The sequence below is a fragment of the Psittacula echo genome (assembly GCF_963264785.1).
Source record: "Psittacula echo genome assembly, chromosome: 7".
Taxonomy (NCBI): domain Eukaryota; kingdom Metazoa; phylum Chordata; class Aves; order Psittaciformes; family Psittacidae; genus Psittacula; species Psittacula echo.
In genome coordinates, this window is record NC_137740.1 from 23519146 (window position 1) to 23541970 (window position 22825).

A 22825-nucleotide genomic window follows, 5' to 3' on the forward strand; every position below is an offset into this window, starting at 1 on the left:
TCCAGATGGCCTCTGCCTGTGCTGGGGAGGTTTGTGAGCCTTTGTGGTGGGGGTGGTTTGTGTGCCGATGCTGCAAGAGGACACATGGGGATCTTAAGGGTGGCATCCTTCCCTGGCAGCTGGGGCTTCACCGATGTATTGCCCTGGGTTGTCATTAGGGTTTCCTCTTTTGCATGGGACAATTATAAGTGGATCTAGCGTCCTCTTGAATTGTTATATTCTTGCTGGAGCTGAAAGGCAGGAGGAAACCCTGGTTTCCACCCCACCTCATAGCGCACGTGAACAAAGCTCCATTTCTCCCTGCCTCTGCCCTGCTTATTTATGTGAGAATAATTCTCCCTGTCCTGCTTATGTCTTGCCAATATCCCTTTCCCTACGACACATAACATGGGGTTTCACTGCCTTGTCACAGAGGTAAAGCTGATTTCCCACCTCCTTGGGGAGGCTGCGAGAGGTGGTGTTTTACAAGGGCTGGCTGGGGGTGCACGAGGGTGCTACCTCTTGCTCTGGGAAGAGCTGGATGCCTCTTGCTTTCAGAATGGACCATTTCATCCTGGTGTTTCAAGGGGCTCTTCAAGTTTAGGCAGATGTGGAGATGACTTTTCCTTGCCTCTGGGAATTTTGGGAAGGATGCTGGGTTTCCAGCAGGCTCCCAGAAGCAGAGTAGGTGGCAAGCTTCATTGAGGGGTCTATGGGGGAGGTGAAAAGCTGTTTATCAACTGCGCTGTGACTTCATTGCTTGCAGACCACTAAAGACATTTTGGACCTAACCTTTGCTTCCACCCCAAAACTGGAGAGGATCCCACCGGCAAGACTGTGATGGACCCTCAAGCCCCTGCCCGGCCGCCCCAGCCCTGGGAGAGGCAGGCAGCCCGGGGGGCATGGGGAGAGGCGCGCCATGGCCCCTCACCGCAGCCCAGGAGAGGGGGTCTCCGCACAGGGCCCCGGCCTCGGCCCGGCTCGTGGGATGGGGGTCACCCCCCTGGCCACCCACCCCACAGGGATGCTGGCAGGCTGGCTGCCTGGGCTGAGCGCTATGAAAGCAGCTACCCCAGCAGGCCCTACTCCAGGTGAGAGCTGCACAACTCAGCAATGTTCCTGCTGAGCTCCCTTCCTATTCTAAACCTTCTTACAATGAGATGTGGCCATTTTATCGCTAAAATGTGGGGGCTTGTGATATGGGTCCTGCCCTTGGAACTGCACAGGCAACACAGAGAGCAGCCTTGAGGAGGCAATGTGTGAGTAGGTGATGTCTAGCTATTGAGGAGCTGGTGACTTCTATATTTAAGGCTGGATAGTAGTTGCAGCTCTGATTTCTTCCTACAGCTGTGACTTCCGTTGTTGCAGTTTTACAGGCTTCATCTCAGTCCCGAGGTGCATTTTCTTGAAGGTTTGATTAAATAAATTTCATTTTTACGAAGCACAAGGTGAACAATAAAAATATAAATGGTATATAGGAGCTAAAGGCAGCTTGCAAGCTCAGCTGCTGAAACAGCGGAGGACGGAAGGATAAAATGTGGGTTAGATGATGCTCTCAGTGCTGAGAAATGGCTTTGAGTGCTCCAGCAAATTTGGGATGATTTGCCTGAGTTATTGCCCTCAGTGAGTTACGGTGCAGATATGCAGGGTTTTGCGCTGAGGTTGTATGATACTCACACTGGGAAGTGGAGTGTTGCATGGGGCTCACCAGATCGCTGTCGGTTGTGAAAGACCTAAGGTATGTGAGTGCTGAGTGGCTTGGGCTGGGCTCCAGTGCAGAGGGAGTCCTGCTGGGTTGTGCAACGAACATGGTGGCTCCAGAGCTTGGCAGAGAAGGTGCTTTTGGGGGATGTCTCCTAAAATATGGGTGACAGCTGATCCCCATGACAAGTCCACACCATTGAGCTGAAAGTGAGCATCACCTCAAACTGCAGTGCACAGCTTTCTTATGGAGCGTGATGGGAGAGTATCTAAATCTTCTGCTGCTCCTTCCAGGAAGGATGCTGGACCAGTTTCTGCTGCTGAGTAGAGTACCTGGGCAGGGGACCCTGCTGTATTTCCATCACATTTTCTGCCTCAAAAGTCTAGTTCTAATCCTAAATGTTTTCTAGAGCCTGCAATGGTGCCCTTTCTTTCTCAGAGTAAGCATGCTGTGTTGTGTTTCAGGCAAGGATATGAAGACCCTCACTGGCAGTATCCAGCAGCCAGCTATGGGGATGATTACACCTACCAAAGCTACCATTGGCAGCCAGTGGCCTGGCAGAGTGACAGAGGTAGGGGATTATCCTTTGGGTCTGCAGATGAAGGCAGCTTGTTGCAGAAGAGGCGGCAATGCTTTCTCCAGAATGGGCAGTTCTTCCAGGGCTTGCACCTCTCCAGGGCTTTCCTCTGCCCACACTACTGGATCATTGGTGCTGTTCTCCCCATGCAGCACTGCCCTCAGTTTGCATTTGGGAAATGTGAGCAGGAACTGGGTGCACTCAAGGGGGTGTTTGATCCTGATCTCCATGGTTAAAACCCTGTGTCATTCCTGGTTCCAGGCTGAACTCAGTGCTGATGGTGCTTTGTGATCATGGTGTCTAAGGCCTCATTTTTGCTCTTTCTGGAGCTTCTGGGCTAAAGAAAAGGGAAGAGAGGAAAGAGGAAAGGACATCCATGCTGTGTTGGCAAATGCGTACAAGGCTTTATCATACCTCCAATGTGTTGGGCTAATTTGGAAGCAAATGGGGTGTGCACGGCAAATTGCCTGACTCATTACTTTTCTTTTGCAATTTCATTATGGCTCGCGGCTCTGGATGGGCAACGCTAAATCTTGATTCCCTCTCTAGACCTGAGACAGGGGGAGCGTTATGGCAAGAGTACCAATTACCAGGACCAGCACTACTACAAGGGTTACCACCCCAACCTGGCCGCAAGCTCCTTGGGGCCAGACAGGTAAAAGGGTGGGCAGTCTGAGCATCTCCTGGCACAACAGCCTGCTGCAAAATCACCAGGTCTGTGACTGGTCACAAAACCTCTGACCTTCAGAGTTTCTCCTTTTGCCTGCCTGCAGGAAGCAGACCTGCGACTCCTATGACGAGAGCTACACCTTGGCTGCCAGGAAGGAGAGGGCAGGGGGAGAAACCCACAGCGGTGATTTGGGGGAGGCTGGTGGCCAGCCCCAAGAGGTAACCTCAAGATGGGTAGGGGTGGATGGCAAAGCACTTGGGGATCTCAAAGAGATTTTTGGGAGCAATCCATGTGTCCCTCCTTCAGCTGGGAAAGAAGCTGAGGAGAAAAGGGCTGCTTTGCTATATCGCACTCATTGCCTAACAATCTCTGGGGATTATTGTCATGGGTTTTTGGCATTTGTGAACTCTCCATATGCTGGGCTGTTGCTCCACCAGGCACGGCATTGTACACCACTCCCGCACATGTCCGAGAGCAGGACAGAAATCCAGGCTTGGTGGGATGCTCTTCTGCATCCTTCCTAGGTAGCTGCAAGCTGTGTATCATTGCTGGCTCTGTCCACCAAGTCCTCCTCCATCACACTTACGTCCTGAGCACTGTTTTGCCAAGAGTGAATGAAGAAGCCAAAGCAGAGGTGCTGTGGTTTTGCTCCTGGGCAATACTTTGTGAGTTCCCAAGCCCCATCTGCTGGCTGTCTTTAGAAGTCTGTGCTACGGCTAGGAAAGCTATTGGGCTAGATTGGTGGCTCATGTCAGGTATTATAAAAGCCATTGGGTATGGTCAGGGAAAGTGCTATGATGAACCTAAGATCCTGAAGGGTGTGACCTGCTCAGATGGGAACTGGCTGTGCTGTGCTTCTCCCGCTGGGCACTTCCATGGAGCAGCAGAGCCTGTCCCACTGCTCTGGGAGCAGAAAAGCAGCGGTGTCCCCAGTTTCTCAGCCAGGTTTGTGTTTTCTCCTTCCCTTGCAGCCATCAGACCAGCCCAGCCTGCTCCTGCAGTATCGTGAGTCAGGGCTCAGCTCCAGTGGCTATGAGCTCAGCCAGTACATCCATGATGGTGCTGACCACTATGACCCTGCTCTTTCAGGGACCTGGGGCCTGGCACAAGAAGGTGAGGTGTGATGGGCCCTGGCCCCCTCTGACAACGGGGGAGCAAAGAAATAAATGGCTGGCATTAGGCAGCTTGGTCCTTCTCTGGAGGATGTTGTGCAGGCACAAGCCATGACTTCAGGGCTGCAGGGCAGGTCCGTTGTCCAGTGGCGCTTCCATGGTAGGTGCAGGAGCTGCCATGCATGCCTCCTGCTTTAGAGGACAGTTCTAGCATGCGGGTAGTCAGTGGAGGGTCACTTAATTTGGTGTACTAGGTTGGGACCTGGTTACATCCTTCATAGTGGAGATGGTATGGGGTCAGGGTGAGGGGACTCAGAGTGGCCTGTGTGTCATTGCAGGGAGGCCCTTGGTGTCCACCTCAGCCCCAGTGGTACCCCTCAAGTTCTCAGTGCCACACGCGGTGGTGTGCTTTGGAGCCAGAGGCCAGCTGGTGCTGGTGTGTCCCCACCACCCTGCCAAGGGGCAGCTAGCCCTTGTTGAGCTACACAGCCTGGAGGTATGTCACAGCCTGCCACCCCAAACTGTCCTCTGTCCCCTTGCTGGAGTGACTCCATTCACCTTGAGGGGTGCAAACACTGTTCTCACCCAAACAGCCTCCATAGCAACCTTCTCATCCCCTGCAGTCATCTTCTCTCCAGCCCACATGAAGGCCCTGCATTGTGTTAGCCTGTGCCTGAGCATTGCTTTCAGCCTTTGGGTCCTGCATCCTGCTCTTTCAGTTCTGTAACCCTTGTCATCTGTGACCTGTTCACAGTGAGGTACAGATATGGTCTATACCTCTTTGAAGGATAATTCTACTCATCTTTCTGAGGTGCTTCAATACAGAAGCCATACCCATACCCTCAGTCTCCTATTTTGCCCCCCAAGGAGGACAGATGCCATCCAATAGGCATTTTTTCCTGGACCTTAGCACTTGGGTCCATGTGATGGTTTAGAGTCTATGCTTTGGGGTTATCTTAGAACAGCACAGAGAGTGGGTTCACCAGCACTGTTGAATCTTGGTGCAAGCATTGAGTTTCAGCTAGCCCAGCTGTGCTTGGTCAGATTGCTGAAGTCCAGCTGCTGAATTTGCTCTTGTGTTATAGGTTGTCCTTTATGGCACAAAAGAGCTGGAGGAACTACAGGCCTTCCCGGGGCCCCTGGTCAGGTATGCTGCATAGGCAAGTCCAGGAGCTGTGGCTTCCAGGCTGTGCTGGCATGGCTGGCCTGGAAGCATCTCTCCTGTGTGAGGAGACAGGAGCTCAAGGCAGGCTTTAAGGTCCCCGTGATACCGAGATATCTGCAAAGGCCAAGACTAGGTTCAGACTGGAGCCCAGTCCCTTTGCTGTGGTGTAGGTTGGTTTGGACTGTGGGAGATGGGGGTGGTTTTGAATATTCAGAGTGTGGGCTCAGTGTGGTTTGTATGTCTGATCTTATTTTTTACTCATGTCCCAGAAAACTGATTTTTGGGAGATTTCTTTGGATGTCTAAAGCTCTGGGTCAGGCTGTGATTTAGTTTTTCCTAAAGTTTTTGTCCCCCAGGACTGTTGAACACAGCAGGTGCAGACCCAGTATGCATCCTCATCCAGTGTGAGCCTGGGGATGAATCATGGTGTGTTGCATCAGGTTGTCTCTGTACTGTACTGGTTACACAGTGTGTGTTCTGGCCACTCAACCAAAGAAGGGAGAGAAAAGGAGTGTGCAGAAGGAGGAAAACCATTTACTGAGCTAAAAAGCTGCTTATGCCCAGAAGCTGGGTACAAGACCTAGAGGCTACCATTTGTGCCAAATGGGATTTGGGGAATCTCTATATGATATTTTGGTGTGATTGAGTCAGGATCAGCATCTCAATCCCCAGTCCCTCTACCCTGGCTTATCTCAGCCACCCTTTCTTTCCAATGGTCTGTTTATTTTATTGTAAGAGAGCAGTTCTGCCTGGCTTGCACATAGCTTAAAGGTTTCTGCTTCTCTTTCATAACCAAAGGGATTATATGGTCACAAGCATGTCTTTCTCCCTACACTATGCCAGTTAAATAAAAGATACTGCCTGTATGTGTGCCTGCTCCTGCAGCCTTGGGCATCAATGGCTGTAACGGCAACATAGCAAAGCAGAACTGAGGTTCTTTGTAGATGGATGGATGAAAACATCAGGAGGGCAGAGAGAGGGTTTGAGATGCACTCTGCATCCCTGAAACAGAAGTCTACAGAGTCATAATTATTATAACATTTAAATATTTTTGAGCTTGGTGTGGCCAATGTGGTGTGTGGTCATTGGCACTGGAGATCTCCATCTGTCACTTTGAATCTTTGGCATCCCCATTAGTGAACCTGGGGACATGTTGAGTCTCACGTCCTAGATTGCTATGCCCTAGGTTTCTTTTGATGCCTCTCTTTGCTGCTGTAGGGAAGATCTGCACAAGGTGGATGTGATGACATTTTGCCAGCAGAAGATAGCCACAAGCTGTGATCTCTCAACACAGAGAGGCAGAGATTCATGTCTTCTCTGGAAACTTCTGGTCCTTCTCTGCAGGCAGAACGGGGTAGGTATCCCATGGAAGGGGCTGACACTTTTGATCTTAGAGGTGAGACGAGTTATACCCCCTAGATACCTCTTGATCCAGTTGCTATTTTTAGGGGGGATGTACTTTAAAACCCACCCAATCCCATAGTACAGTCAATCAGTTTGATACTGCCTGGATAGTTGGAGCAAACCCTTCTCTGCGATTGCTTTTCATCCTTGTGAACTACCAACAACCCAATGCTATAGCAGCTGTGAGAAAGACTGCTGCTACCTTCATTGAGGAGCCAGTGCTTATGCTTGAAAGGGTATTATTCCCTTAACCCAATGAAATCCACCCAATCTAATCTGTGGCTTCAGAGCAAGTCTTGTGAATGTCTTGCTAGTTGTGCTGAATCTTTTGCCCTCCGAAAGTGTGTGCTGGTGGCCAGGGCTGGTCTTGTTAGGGAGATGTGCTAGGATGAGGGTACAAATGTAAGGGTGTCGGACTGGAACTGCCATCAGCCTTTACTCATGGGGCAGTCTCACTCCTCCCCTTCCGTTTTGCAGTCCACGGTGGGCTCAGACACAGCTGAGTTGCTGATGCAAGACTGCAGACTCCAGAAGTACAAGAGGCAAAACCCTGCGGCAAACCTGATAGGCCTGACAGATGACGAATGGATGTCGCGTCAGACAGGGACACTGGACCTCATCACAGGGGACATCCCTCCCGTTGTGGAGACACAGGCACAAATAGTGGAGAAGTTCACCAAGCTCCTCTACTATGGCAGGAAGAAAGTAAGTGGTGAGTGGGATCCAGGACACAAGGCTTTTTTGCTTGGTCCTTTTGTCCTTATCAGACAGGTTTTAAAGGGAAGGCTGGTGAAGAGGTGTCTTGTGGTTGTGGGATCAACCCTTCAAGTTGTGTTTGTACAACAGGGCTTATGACACTGATTTCTCTACCATTGGGAGTTGGGATGGGGCCTTAAATGAAGACAAGATGTAGAGACTTTTACCAGCACTGTGGGTTTAGTTGCAGCTATGTGATCTCAAGGGGTATCAAAGGCCACAGAGAGAGAGGGGGGATGGACGCATCACTATCACTGATGACACTGATAGTTAACAGGCAGCACAGACCTGGAAATCCAGTAAAGACAATACTGCTATGAAGGTCCCACTTCTTGCTGTGGTTAAAAGATAAAGGGGGTTTAGTGAACTCAGAAGAGTTTTTCTGAGGGTACTAGTTAAAGCCAGAGCAGTTATTGGAGCTCTTTTCTGAGCTGAGTGAGCAGCAGAGGAAGGCAGGGGAGCAGAGTTAGTGCAATCCCGTTTTTGTTTCTACTTTGTCTGCAGGATGCTCTAGTCTGGGCCATGAGAAACCATCTTTGGGGACATGCCCTCTTCCTCTCCAGCAAGATGGACCCTCGGACCTACAGCTGGGTGCTGTCTGGGTAAGCTGGACAAGCTAAAGTAAGGTACAATGCTCTGTGACTCACTTTGCCAAATCTGTTGTCCCTCTGGGTACCTTTAGCCTCAGTGCACTGAACTAAAAAAATCACTGATTTCAGTTGACCTTTTCAGAGTGGGGCAAAGTGGGGACAGGGCATTCATTTTGATGGGTTTCCTAATGGATGGGAGAAACCAAGTGGGAGCTGGAAAGCAGAAGGAAAGGCATTTCCTGGAGATGTAGGGTGGATTTATTCTGAGTCTTTGGCTTTGCCCTTGCTGCTCTAGTAAAAGCCATTGGGATAAGGAGAGCAGAGACACCTTCACCATGATCCAGCCTAGTCTGAGCTGTTCGTCCCACTCGTACAAATGTTTTCTGGTGGAATTAATGTACTTAGTCTGGATCGGGTTGATCCCTTCAGGGAGAGTTAAGCAGACATTTTCTGTCTTGTGCAAACTGGATCCTTATACGGAGGTTTTATCCAGTGTTGCCCTGGGGACTTGCCTGCTCTGAAGGTAATGCAGATAATCAGCTTGATGGGCTGTTGATCCTTTCCCCCTTCTCCAGGAAGCCCCTCAGGACACTGCTTTCCTGGGGCATTTGGAACATGCCCTTGGAGGTGAATGACAGTTTGGGGTCCCAGCACAGCAGCCCTATCTCTTTTGTCTCCTCACAGGTTCACCAGCACGCTGGTCACCAATGACCCCCTGCAGACCCTCTTCCAGCTCATGTCAGGAAGAATTCCTCAGGCAGCGCTGGTCTGTGAGCAAAAGGCTGCCCCCAGCCTGTGTACCCCTGTGCTGTGACCTGCCTGTGACATCCACCTTGTGGTGACCATCTCTGTTCACCTTCACTCCCCTCTTGTTTCCCTCCAGTGCTGTGGAGATGGCACGTGGGGAGACTGGAGGCCTCACTTGGCTGTGCTGTTGTCCAACAAGGTTGGAGACACGGAGCTGAACCACCGAGCCATCATCACCATGGGAGACACTTTGGGTGAGTTGTGAGCAGTTATGTTCCTGCTGTCTTGTGACAGTGGGGGGGCACCTGCAATGTTGCTGTGCACGTCCATGCTGGCATGGATGCGCATTGGTGCCAAGATGAAGTGTGCATACCTGTACCTGTGCAGTAGCAGGGATGAGGTGTTGATGGATCCCACTGCCCCTGGCAGATAGGTCAGGCTCAGGTATATCCATTAACTGCTCTTTTGGAGATCACTGGAATTGCTGGATCTGGGGAAGGCATATGTAACTGCAGGGACTGAGATGTGCTCCTGGTGGTGGGAACTCTCAAGGATTTCATACTAATAATGACGCCCTGCAGAGTTGAAGCTGGAGCTGGTTCCTGGTCAGGCTCCCCTGGTTCTATCACTGAAATGAAACTCCTCCTAGGTGCAGAAACCAGCAATTAGGGAATACAGATGAAAAGCAGGCAGAAGGGAGGGATCCAGGTCTGCCTGAACAGAGAAGAAAAGTGGGATGATTGGGATTGGGTTTTCAGTGAGCTTGGGGGCCTGAAAGCAATGCTAACCACACGGTGACCTCTCAGGACTAAGTGTTTGTCTTTTCATCTCCCATCCAGCTGGCAAGGGATCAGTTGAAGCAGCTCATTTCTGCTACCTGATGGCAGATATTCCCTTTGGTTACTTCGGGGTGAAGGCAGACAGCATGGTTCTGCTGGGCAGCAGCCACCGGTGAGTGAGCCAGGAGGCAGTGCTTTCACCCAAGAGACATGTCCCACCTTCTCCCCATCCCCGGGACCTCACTTCTATGCAAAACCAATCCCTGTTTGTGGGTTTACTGCTCTTAATGTGAACTTTGCTCTGGGCTTCTTCAGCTGCAGGCTGGCACAAATGGAGGAGCTGTGAATCTGTTTGTGGGGCTGCCTGGGGAGAGAGCTCTGCTTCTGCTTGTTGAACCTGCCCTTTTCCTCTGCAGGCAGGGGTTTGCCCAGTTTGTCAGAATGGAGGCCATCCAGCGGACGGAAATCTTTGAGTACTGCCAGCGGCTACGGCAGCCTGAATCCTTCCTGCTCCCCTTCCAGGTAGTGGAGATTCACAAACACATCTGGTGCAGCAGCTCAGACCTGCCCCAAAACATGCATCCATCCCTCTGAAGCCAGGGATTCAGGCTGCTTTTCAAGGCTTGTCTTCTTGCTGGTGCCCTGGCCAAGGGGTTCCTCCAGAATTTAGGTCATGGTGTGTTTGAACAGTGCTTGCTCAGGTCTGGTTGCTTTCCTGCCCTCTGGGGTAATGGATAGGCCTTTCCTGTTGCAAATAAGTCTGCTGCTATCTCAGGCACTGCACAGATCGGGCAAGTAAACGAAGATGGCGGGCTGGTGTCTTTTCCCCACTGCCCATTTGCTGGCTCTGGGCTGGGCTGGCCTTGTGACAGTGCTGTGATTTGGGGAGCTGGATAAGGCTGGATGGCCCCATCAGAATGCCAAGTTGCAGATGACCTCTGGGTGATGAGAACTGTGATGCTGAGTCATGTTGGGATGATGTGCCATGGCAGAGGGTGCCCATGCCTGTGAGCATCTCCTTGCCCTCATATATCCGTTCTGTTTCCCTCTCAAAAGGTATACAAGCTCCTCTATGCCTCTCTTTTGGCTGACTATGGGCTCCCAGCCCAGGCCCTGCAATACTGTGAACAGATTGCCACCGTTCTCCTAAGCCAGGATCCAGCCAGCCACCCTGTCCTGGCCCAGCAAGTGATGAAAGTGAGTCTTGTACCCCTCTGCATTCTTGGCAGGATATGATACCTATTCAGGACCTGGTGTGGTGGGAAGCATCCTTGGAGTTTCCCATGGTTGGGAGTGCTTGGCAGCTCTGAGCAGCCCCCCATGGTTAGCTGTGTATGGAATACAGCAAGGTCAACACCTCCATGGTGTCTCTCATACCTATGGATCTGGGATAGAAACAAAGGAATTGTGTTGACTGCCAAGTAGGAGCGGAGTTATTTGGAAGCAAAGGAAGTTTTGTATTCTGGAGAGGCTTTTTGAACTTATAAATGGCACAGACTTGAGAAGCTGAATTGCGAGTGCTTCACATTTCCCCTCTAGCATCATCCCACAATTCCACTTACCTGCCAGGGGCTCTTTTGGGTTCACAGTGAATAGAAGCATGTCCCAGCTTGTAGCACTGAGCCCAGCTCTTCTGCTTCATGAGCAGGGTGCTGGGGCAGGGAGGGGTGAAGCAAAGTGTCCCAGCTTTCCCTGAGCAGGTTGGGCTCCCAGGGGAGCAGGTCTGCCTGCTCCATGCATATCACCAGGGCAGTGCTGAGGCTGCTTGGAGCCTTTCTCTGTCAGGAAGGGGAAAAAAGCCATGATGCTGTGAGATAAGGGGCAGCAAGGATGCCCTTCTGAAGCAGGTGCTGCAGAAATCGCCCAAAGCTTGCCTCACACAGCCCCCTTACCACTGAAACCTATTTACTGCCTAACAGCCTCTTGGATCTGCTGTTCTGCTGGGGATAATGCTTCTCCTGGGAGAAAACACTTTCATCTGAAAAACTAGTGCATTCGTAGATGCTTTTGTCTTTGATGTTTTAGACTGTGTTACAAATTATGATACACATTAGTGTTTGATTAAGACTTCCCCTCTTTTGAAGCTGGGGACGATATACAACCAGGTGCTGGTTCATTAATATTGGATCAAAGTGCACATTAGCTTTTGGGTTAAACATTCCCCCCGTTTAGGAGTAATCATGCTTATAATTTCCTCTTTCCTGCAATTGATTTAGGATGAATGCATGTGTGTTTGCAAAGAGATGGGAGAGTGGATCTCTAGGTAGTGCAAGCTCCTGGCTGTGTGCTGGGTTACTCTGTTTTCTGTGGCCAGTCTCTGTTTCAAGCTGGGCACTGACTGTGTGGGTCATATCTTGCTGTAACCTTCTGGAACTGGGAAGTGTTTTGTGCTGGTTTGGACTTTATTTTAAAAACTTTGGGAATAGGAACATGTGGCTGCCTTAAATCAAAGCATAGAAGGTAAATGAGTGCGAGGGAGCTTGATAAACACCAAAAAAGTGGGTTGATACCAGTAAGACAAAATTCAGTAAAGGCTCAGAAGAAGAGCAGTGCTTTAAGTGTCATCTACCCTCATCCAGCTGTCTTAAACTGCACCCTTATCTAAGCAATTTCTCCAGACTGGGATTTAGCTCTGCAGGGAGCCCTCCATTTCACCCTGGGCTGGTGGGATGGGTCACCCCAGAAGAGCTTCTTGCTGCATTGACAATAGCTGCTGGAGCCCCATGTCATTGAGATGGCTGAAGCCACGGCAGCACAGGCCCCTCTCCTGCAGGAGAAATAAAACATGCAGCAGCAATACTGCAGAGAGGAACCTGGGGGAGATAGTGGAGCATGGAAAAAATACTGAGCAGCAACATAACAGGATGCTGTTGCAAAAAAAGAAAAAAACCCAATGTTATATTAATGTTTTGGGCTATGAGAACAAGTACGGCATGTGTGAGACAACGATGCGATAATCCCCCCATGCTCAGGTCTCAGGGGTCTTGGCTGGGCACAGTGGCCCAGCTGGGATGCTGCATTGGGAGACAGGGCCAAACTGGAGCAAGTGTGGAAGAGAAGAGCAGGTTGGTAAGAGACTGAGGGGAAAGTGACCTCTGAAGAGGCCACGAGGTTGTTTTTTATAGGCAAGATCTGCTGGGGGAGGATGGGGAATGTGATGACAGCCCTCTGGCACGCAGCGGGCTGTTTTTCAGGGGGTGGTGCCTGACTGTACCCACAGCTTCCATGGGAGCAGGAACAGAGAGGCTTAATTTGCAGCAGGGAAGATTTCCCGTAGATACTAAGAAAAATACCCTTTAGCTGTGAGGATGTTAAGGCTCAGGACAGTCCTGGGAGGCTGTGAAATCTTCCCCTTGGAGATCTGCAAGTGCAAATCAGACAAACACAGGCACACAGGATTTTCTTGTGCGTTGGCAGATGGATGAGGTAACCTCAGGTGTCTCCTGTCCCTGCATTTGTGTCTCCTGTGTGGTTGCTAGTGATGGTAATGCTTGTTGCAAGGTTGAGAGAGGAAATAGCCAGGTGAGCCCTTGCTGAAACTTTACCAGTTCCCGTCCATGCTCACAGGGTGGGTAAGGGGTTGATGCAGAGCCCTGGGAGCTGGTCTGTTTCCGAGGCTCATGGTGGGGGTATCCTGCAAACCTGCCTGAGGCTCAGGCTGGCTGTCAGGGGCCCGAAAGGTGGTCCTTTTCCTTGGAGGAGAAAAGGATGATAACAATAACCTGCCTCTCTGATGTGATGTGAAGAGCATCTTTAGCATTCTGACATCTTTGTGGAGGTGTCTGAGGTAGCCCTGCTGGGAGGTTTGTCTGCTACAGCAGCTCTCTGTAGCAATGCAGGAGAGGGAATAAATCTTGCAGAAGAGGCTAGTGTTACTTTTACCCCCATACTATGAAGTGTGGCTCTGGTGCTGTTTTCCCCTGGGCCTGTGTGCTCAAGCATGTGCAATTGCTGCAAGGGTCGGTCTCTTCCCTGTGGAGTTGAAATGCATGATGAGTGTCATTGCCCTCCTGGCTCTGCAGCTGGCCGAGCGACTGAAGCTCTCTGACCCTCTGCTCCTGGAGATGCCAGAGCAGGACCAGATGCTGGAGCCCGACTGGCTGGTACAGCTCCGAGATTGCTGCCGGGAGTGGGAGGTAAGGAGGAGAGGGGATGCTGTGGGGCAGCCAGTCTGTGTTGTAGTTTGTCTGCGGGAGCATCCTCCTCCTCGGCCCTGAATCAAGGGGATGGGTATGGAAGTTTGACGTCTGTTGCTGCCCAGGTGCCTTTCTCCATGGCTTGTGAGCTCAGAGATGTGGCCTCTGCTATGGGACCTGCAACTTCAGCAGGACCAGGGGGATGCAGCACGTGCGGGGGTGGGCAGTGAGGGCTGCAGAGTTTTCATGGGGCAAAGCACACCTTTTCTTGGCTCAGGAAGGGCAGTTGGGCTGGTGGGTGAATGATGAGATCCTTGTAGTGAGGATGTTGCAGATGACACTGGTGGGGCATAACCTTGCAGGTGTGTTTTTTTGGTCTGGTTCTCGGATTAATGCTCTTGGTTCAGGTTTCTTGTTTGCTGTTGGTTTTGTGCCCTTTTCTGTCTCCAGTTTCAATCGTGCTGGCTCTCAGCAGGGTAGCAGTGCAGCCCCCTTCACTTGCTGGTAAAGATCTGTGATCATGCTGGCAGGGGTCTCACCTGTAACCTGGGCTCCTGCAACCTGGGGTGGGTCATAAGCCCCAGACTCACAACCATCATGCTTTCCTTTATATTGGCTTTGTGGTTTCCTTAGTCTGACCTGTGCCATCTTTTTTTCTATCTGTTTTATCATGTTTTCCCTGACTCCTTGCAGGTGGAAGATGACCTCCCACTGGACGTGTCACCCACTCAGCCAGGGCTCTCCTGTGCTGCTGCAATGATGGCAGGTAAAGAAAATGAAGCAGCAGGTTGCAGTCACCACACTGTGCTTCTCTGCATGTGGAGTTATACTGCCATGGCCTGGGAGGCAGCTCCCTGCTCCCTGGAGCATTTCTCAGCAGCTACAGCTACTCCTTCCTCCTTACATCCCCCAGGACTCCAAATTTTGCTCCTGCCTGGATGCATCCTTGCAGTGTGGGGCTGCCAGGGATGGGCTGCAAATAGAGGGGTTGATGCGTGTGCCCTCCATATAAAGTATGAGTAATTAGGCATGATTCCTCCAGCTTCAGGAGTCCCTGCTGGTGCCGTGAGAGGAGAAGGGGGGCTGGAGGTGGGCAGCATTCAGCATGTGCCTGCTGGCTGAGCCCCGGGGGAGGCAGCCTTGTTCCCAGGCAGTCCTCTGAGGATGCAAATTGGAGCTGAACTAAGGGGATTTCACACTTGCAGAGTGAAAGGTTTGGGAAGGAGCTCGTCCTTTTGTGTGCCGGGCTGCAGCATGCCTGCTGGTGAAGCTGCTGCATTTCCCCTTCCCTTTTCATCCCTTTGCCTTGCCTCTTGGTTCACCCCAAGAATCCAGTCCAATCACAGTCCACCCAGAGGGTCAAGAGACATCAAGATCAAGGACATGAGCTTCCCCTGGGTGGCTGTCAAGGAAAGGGCTGGAGAGCTTTCCTTTCCTAGCTGGGCAGGCAGCACATCCATGGGTTTGTCCCATCAAGGAGAAGTTCAGGGGCTGGTGACCCATTGGTGTTGCTTCACAGTCACTTCTATCAGCAGGACACCCCAGCACAGCCCCACTGCTCCTCACTGCTGCTCAGATACAGCTTTCTGCTGGGAACACTGGCACCAATGGGTGAAGAAAGGCTGTTGCAGACAGGATAAAACATGACAAAAATCCTCCAAGCCATTTCTTCCTATCAGCTTTCCCTGCTGCTTCCAAATTCTTCTTCAAAGAGCTCTCCCAGGCAGTAAAAGGGATCATCAATCCTGATTGCCTTCTGCTGCTATCAAAGGCTGAGGCTATGATCATCCTTCCCGGGAAAAAAGTCACAGATATGATGGGATGGCTTCTCTGAGGGACCAGATCTGCTTTATGTGGTATCTGCAGCTTGCTCTCCTAATGTTTTGTCCTTTTGTTCATTGAGAAGGCCATCCAGAGTCACCATCTGGGGGAACTGAATGCAGAGAAAGCTGACTTGGTACTGAATTCATCCATCTTGGAAAGACAAAGCCCAAAACAAGGTGCTAAGTTGAGATCTGTGTGGGCACAGTAACCTCCCCCTCCATCCTTACAGCCTGGGTTGGCCTCTGACTTTCTCTGGCTGAGCTTGCCAGGTAGTGTGGAGTTGAGCATCCATCCTCCTCCCTGTGGATCTCGAGCATCTCCAGGCTGTGAGGGTGTGAAGCCAATCCTGAGCAGGCTGGAGGCAATGCCAGCAGGCAAAGCAAAGGGTTTCGTAGCACCATATCCAAGAGGTGTCATTAGTCTGTTTCCAGGCTCAGACCTACGGGATCTGGGTCCTGCCTGGCCATATTCCATGGTGATAGAAGAGAAACTTTCCAGTGCCCAGCATGTTTCTGGCTGGACACTGCAGAGCTGGAACAAGTGGGACACAAACCTGGGACCGACAGCAGTGTGCTGCCTGCACTGTGACTAACACCAGGCAGAGTAACGTGTGTGTTAAATAAAACAAGCCCCACTTGCTCAACCTACCTTTCAAACAAAAAACCTCCAACCAACCCAACTCTGAATAAATCTGCCCAAAGCAAGGAACTCATCCGTGGTTGCGCCTGTGGAGCAGGAATGAAGGCTTCCTGATGAATTTTCTTTTCTACTTGGTGTGTGCAGCAGGAGTGGACGGAAAGGCTTGGAGGCTCCTTTGAAGCTCTGGCACATGCTGCTTGTGCTTAGTTTCTTTGCTTCCATAACATTCCCCTTCTAAGTTCATTTGCAACATCAGGCATGTTCCCAGGAGGTCGCAGCTCTTCGCCCCAGCCCTGTCTTTCACAGCCCACCTTACCTGACACCTCTGAAGGGTCCCTGCTGCTGTGTGGAGCCCTACCTCATCCCTCACCCTCTTATGGTCCCTGCAGTCCCTCCTCACCTTCCTGACTCCTGCTGATGTATAAGGAAAAAGGAGAGAATTCTGTCCAATGACCCAATGAAATTATAAACTCTGGAGTAAACACTTTTTGCAGATGAAGAGCCTGGCCATGAGCTTCCCCAGAGCAAAGGCTACCAGCGTGACCAGTACCAGCCTATGCCACCCCAGGGATCCAGCTCCCAAGAGGATGTGTCCCTCTGCCCTTTGGCACCTGTTCAGGACACAGCATCACCACTGCTCAGCACTGGGCAGGAGCTGCAGCCCCCAGTGCTTGACCCAGGGACAGCCACCCCTCTGGGAGCTGTTTTTGCTGAGCCCCCTCTACAGGCACTGCCACCAGCAGGTAAGAGCTCCAGCCTTGTTTCTCTGTGCAAATGCCTGCTCCAGTTAGCAGCAGGGGCATGGCATGTCCCCCAGGGATGTGTGATCCCTTATGGCACGTGTGTCACTTCAGCTGCTGCTCCCTGCTAGTGCTGCCTTCACCCAGCACCTCATTTCCCTCCAACCTTGTCTCAGATGGGAGGCCATGCTTGCCCCAGTGCTGTGCATGCAAACCAAGTCCAGCAGTGCTGACCACCCTGGGCAGGTGGGCCTTCATTTTTAGGACATCTTGCCCAGAACAGCAAGGAGGACACCTCTGAGTTGTTGGCAGTGCTGCTGCTTCCCTGCTGGATGGAAAACCAGCTTCGAATTCAGCAGCCCAAGCCAGGTTTGAGATGCACTGGTGCACCCTTGTGACTTCCTCCCTGGGGCTGACAGGGACCAGAAAGGCCTTTTACATCTCTTGGCCAGGGGAAGCATCTTGGCTACGTAGCCTTGTTCTAGGGTGGGATGATTACAGCACTGAAAATGCCTCTGATAGACATGGCAGGAGCTCTTCTGGTCAAACTCTGACTGTGTCTTTCCCTCTGTTCTACAGGAGAAGCAAGGGAGCCCTGGGGTGCCCTGCTGTCCCCTAAGGGGGTGCAGCCATCCCTCCCAACAGAGCAGGTGAGTCAGAGGAGTCAGGGAGACCATCCCACTGGGAACTCTGGGGGGATTTGGGACTTGCTGGCTTATCCTTCCACTCACTTAACTCTCAAAACTCCCCATCATGGTGCCAGCTGTGTTGTCTGATGGATCAGGGTAGTCCTCTGCAGCCTTCTACCTCTGGGGATGCCTGCTGCACCCTGCTGTGGGTGCTACTTCTCCCCATCTGCTGTGTAAGGGATGCGGAGGTCCCTAGGGATGCTATCTAAGTCTGGCATGGTGGAATCCTGGCAGCACTCTAATAGTGCTTTGGGGTGGCTCCTCTGGGAACACCACATGGCAGCTGCATCTCCAATGCCAGGAGGGGTTAAAGGCAAGGGCTCGAACTGTCTCGGAGAGCTCCACTGTTTCCTTGGAAGATGACAGCCGCCCTTCCTCAGAGAGCGTGTCTGAGGATGCTGCTGAAGAGCTGGCATCAGCAGAGGCAGTGAAGCTGGATGAGGACAAGGTAAGCATGCCAGAGCTGATGTGAAGCCTCATGCTCTGAGCTTGTCTGCCTCTGGTGCTTGGTGTCTGCCCTGCCTCTGGTAGAATAGTGCCTGCTACTGGCAGGTATCTGGGTGGCCATGGCATCCTCCCCTTCTCATCCATTTCCACTGTTTTCCTTTGTGACTATCTCTATTTCCCAGAACTCTGGATTCAGGTGGTTTGGCTGGTTTCGGTCGAAGCCCACCAAGGAAACTTCTCTCAGAGGTGCGTCTGAGACTCCGCCAGACTCCCCCACACTGGAACTGCAGGTAGGAGACAAAAGCCTGTCCAGTCCCTAAGTAACAGGGTACAGCCATGAGGATGGGTGACAAGGCTCCACCATTACCCACTTTGTCCTTGTGCAGGCGGCTGGGCTGTGCCATTGCACTGCTCTTCCTGGCCGTAGCTGCTCTACGTGGGAACAGAGCAAGACTAGGAGCCCTTTTAGCCTGGAAACCAATCCTTCATTAATAATAATTGTAAATTTATAAAACCTTTTTGATCCGGGAGGTCCTCTGAGCACTTGGCAAACTCTGTGGAGATTGCTTGCCCTCCGCTGGAGCAGAAAGCAGCAGCTGCAAGAGGCATGGCTTGGGCAGGTTTTAGGAGCTGAAGGGAAGGAAAACCTCTTTAATTGGAAGCACAGCAGAGAGGGGGAAGCAGCCAAGCATGGTTATCCCAGTCCTGGCTGAGTCCTCAGGGTGACATCCCTGACTGCAGTCCCGGAGCAGAAAATTTTGTGATATTCTTCCAAAACCAGCAGGAGATGAGGAACAGAATATGGCCCATGGACACTGATGGCCCCTTGCACTGTACACAGGCTTGGTGTCCAGCCTCCTGCCTAATTTTCACCTCTCCAGGTGGTTTAGGTTGTGACAGCGGTTGTTTGCCCTGATCCTGTAGCCCCTCCTTAGCTTGGTTGCCTGTAGATCTTGGGGTACCCAATCCTGATGAGTGGTACCCTGAAAATGTGGTGTGGTATCTGGTGCAGAAGTCTTCTCAGCATGCAAGGAGCTTCTGCTTTACATGGGTGGATGTGGTTTCAGGAACAGACATCACCATTTCCATCCGACACCCCTCTTGCAGCTTGGACAACCCCTTCGGCTCAGCCTCCCTCCAGAAACCCTGGTAAATGCCACATGGGTCCCCTTGTCCCTGTCCCTGTCAGCTTTTTAGAAGCTGCTCTTCTTAAGTATTGTAATTATTGCATGTCCCAGCAGGGTTGCAAGGTGAAAATGCTTTTGCTGTTACTCCGCTGTCCATTGAGATGAAAGGATCATGGGAGTCAGCAGGAGAGCAGGTGAGGAGAAGAAAGAGGTATTTGTGTGTGTTGAGGGGGAGGGAAATAGGTGTCCAGGACACTTCTGTCTGTTAATTTTCTTTCCCTTCACCATTTCCAGACTGGGTTCCATGAACATCCACCACCAGTGGGGACAGTCCCCCTGTTCAACCCTCTCCAGGTCTCCCAGGTGAGAGCATCCTTCTGAGGTGTTGCTGGATAGGGTTGAGGGTGACTCCTGGCTTTTTGGGTGATGCAGATTGCAAGCAGTCTGCAATGGGATGGGGATGCAGAGAGGACCAGCCCTGGGTATGAGTTTGACTTATAAGACAATGAACTGAGGGAGGACAGTGACAGCGGGGTGTGTGATGGAGAAGGGAAATGGGGGGGGGTGGGGGGGGTGGTGATGCTTGTGGCCATATCCTGAGGACAGCAGCTCCATGTTTTCAGGTACATCCCTCCCTAACACCATATCTCTCTCTTCCCAGCTCATCACTGCCTCTCGACCTACCCAACCCAGGCTGCTTTCCCAGTGGCGCTACCCCAACCCACTGTGAGACAGAAATAAACAGCAGTGACCATTGTGAACCAAAATGGTGTTTGTGGTTATTTTGAAGGGAGTCTTGGCTGGGTACAGTGGCCCAGCTGGGATGCTGCATTGGGAGACAGGGCCAAACTGGAGCAAGTGTGGAAGAGAAGAGCAGGTTGGTAAGAGACTGAGGGGAAAGTGACCTCTGAAGAGGCCACGAGGTTGTTTTTTATAGGCAAGATCTGCTGGGGGAGGATGGGGAATGTGATGACAGCCCTCTGGCACGCAGCGGGCTGTTTTTCAGGGGGTGGTGCCTGACTGTACCCACAGCTTCCATGGGAGCAGGAACAGAGAGGCTTAATTTGCAGCAGGGAAGATTTCCCGTAGATACTAAGAAAAATACCCTTTAGCTGTGAGGATGTTAAGGCTCAGGACAGTCCTGGGAGGCTGTGAAATCTTCCCCTTGGAGATCTGCAAGTGCAAATCAGACAAACACAGGCACACAGGATTTTCTTGTGCGTTGGCAGATGGATGAGGTAACCTCAGGTGTCTCCTGTCCCTGCATTTGTGTCTCCTGTGTGGTTGCTAGTGATGGTAATGCTTGTTGCAAGGTTGAGAGAGGAAATAGCCAGGTGAGCCCTTGCTGAAACTTTACCAGTTCCCGTCCATGCTCACAGGGTGGGTAAGGGGTTGATGCAGAGCCCTGGGAGCTGGTCTGTTTCCGAGGCTCATGGTGGGGGTATCCTGCAAACCTGCCTGAGGCTCAGGCTGGCTGTCAGGGGCCCGAAAGGTGGTCCTTTTCCTCAGAAAAGGATGGCAATAGCAATCTCTTTTCTGATGTGAAGAGCATTTTTGACACTGGCACTCTGACATGTCTGTGGAGGTGTCTGAGCTATTGAGAGGCCGTGTGGCATGGGATGGGCCAGCACCTCTCTGTGGCAGTGCAGGAGATGGAATAAACCCTACACAATGTTGTCTGGTTGTTTGCCCATCCTCTGCCATCAGTTCTGTGTGTGTTGGGTGGGTTAAAAAGTATGTGGGGCAGAAAAGGGTGTCCGGGGGAGAGTAGTCTGAATTGGGTTGTAGGGCCATGCCCCACCTCACCCATTGGACTCAGGAATTGCCGGCCGTGAGTCTGTCTCAAAGCACCGCGGGGCCATGAGCATCCACCGGGGGTTTCCGGGACCGGTGTCAAGCTCCGCCCCGGACCCTGCTCGGTTTCTCCTGCCCAGGCCGGCCCTCCCGGCGCCCCCCCTTTCTGGTGGCTCACCCGCCCCTCGCGGGCGGGGCTCTGCTAGAGCCGCGGGCGGCCCTTCTCTCAGACCTTCCCCGAGGCGGGGCCGGGGTGACGCGCACCCAGTGCGTGGCCTCGGCGGTGAGCTTCCCCCGGACGCAGCAACCTGCCCCACAGCTACTATATACGCACCAGCGGCAGCATCCGCTTCTAGCTCAGGGTGAGCGCAGCGGTACCCAGCGCGCACCGCGTTGCATGATAATGTACACCCGCCCCTTCGTCGGAGGCGGAGCTGGGGGGTGTTGCCTTGCTGTTTCGCCTTGTGGGAGTTAAACCGTGGCCTGGCGGCTGGGGGCTGCATGCCGCAGGGCTGCGGGGACCGGACCCACCCGTGACAGGCGATGAGGCTGGGGCCCTCCTTGTGATAACGGGTGGAGCCGAGACCTGCTTGCTGCAGGCTGTGGGGCTCGGCCCCCTTGTAATGGGCTGTAGGGCTAGGACCTGCTTGTGACAATGTGAGCTTTGGGCCCACTTTTGATGGGCTGTGGGGCCAAGATCTGCTTGTGGCAGGCTGTGTGTCTGGGACCTGCAGGTTGTGGTGCTGTGGCTCCATCGTGACAGGCTCGGAGGCCAAGGCCTGTTTGCAGCAAACTGTAGGGCCAGAGGCCACTCGTCACGGGCTGTGGGGCCAAGACCTGCTCACAGCAAGCTGTGGGGCCAGGTCCAGGCTGCGGGGGCGGGGGGGGGGCTGTGCTACGAGCACTGAGGCAGTGAGCAAGCATGTAGGTGTCTGACTTTAAAATGCTTCCAGAAGCATGAGCATCTCTAGTGCTGGGGCTGTTTGCTTTTTAGCAAAGGCTGTTGAGGGCAGTGCAAGCTCAGGGCTTCTAGCTGGGCAGACACTGCAAACACACCCTAAGAGCTGCTCACCATGCTCTCCCTCCTTCCAGGGCCGTTTGGCTTGCAGGGATGCACAGGTGGAAGTGACCAGCCAAACCTGGGATGCTGCGCAGGGTAAGTCTGGCTGGTTGCAGCACACAATTCCAGTGGGTTTCCTGGGGATGGAGCTTTTAATCCTCAGATCCTTCTGTCTCTGAGCGTGGGTAGGAGGACCACCAGACTGCACTGGAGCTTTAGCCCTGCTGGATGTCCTCACAGCTCTGCTGTAGCCCTGTGCCCATACACCCTTATGTCCCTTAGTCCCACCTGTAGGATGATTTGGGTAGCAGTGCTTGTGCGGTGACCTTCTGTGGGGGTGAATATGTTGCCATCTTGGCTTTAGGCTTTTTGCTGTCCTCTAGTCTTTTGAGTTAAAGGGGCTGAGCAGTATGTACCTCTCACTTTGGGCATTAAACATTTCTGCAATTGAATATGGTCTGTCCTGTTCCTCAGGCAACCTCTTTTTTGGAGGGAAATGATAAGCACAGATGAGTTCCTGCTTGTATAAGTTTGCAGATCTGGCAAATGCTTTTAGAAATCTTGTGGGTTTGGGATCACCCCTCATATCCTTAATTTCTGACTCTATTCTCGATCCCCCAGAAGTTATAAGGAAACATGAAGCAAAGTTTTTCTGAAATAGCGTGCTGCAAAGTCCCTTACAGGCAGCTCAGTGTGCAGCCATGGATGTGGGGGTACAGGAATTTCCTTGCTTGCATGTGGCCTGTTGCACTATTCAGTCTCAGTACCATGGGGTTATGGAGATCCAGAGTCATAGAAGAGTGAAGAGGCTGAATCAACCTTGTCTGGTGCACATATAAAGTGTGTGAGTTGGGTATCTGTCTTCAATGGAGGAGCTAAAAAAAAAGA

The 22825-nt window shown here is 52.1% G+C and overlaps 1 protein-coding gene across 1 annotated transcript; it reads left to right on the forward strand.

The window, feature by feature from the left end:
• Positions 1-819: 819 nt before the first annotated feature.
• On the forward strand, positions 820-19813 carry LOC308223914 (protein transport protein Sec16B-like; the record flags this gene model as incomplete). Its single annotated transcript, XM_080623426.1, is given in 26 exon segments — positions 820-1070; positions 2146-2252; positions 2808-2913; positions 3032-3146; positions 3900-4041; positions 4379-4536; positions 5126-5187; positions 6424-6559; positions 7087-7314; positions 7870-7967; positions 8640-8721; positions 8839-8956; positions 9542-9653; positions 9902-10004; positions 10475-10489; positions 10493-10678; positions 13504-13617; positions 14311-14383; positions 16575-16823; positions 17400-17470; positions 17811-17957; positions 18139-18246; positions 19024-19105; positions 19195-19277; positions 19378-19446; positions 19745-19813. Coding segments are annotated over 26 exon segments (3084 nt in total).
• Positions 19814-22825: the final 3012 nt, after the last annotated feature.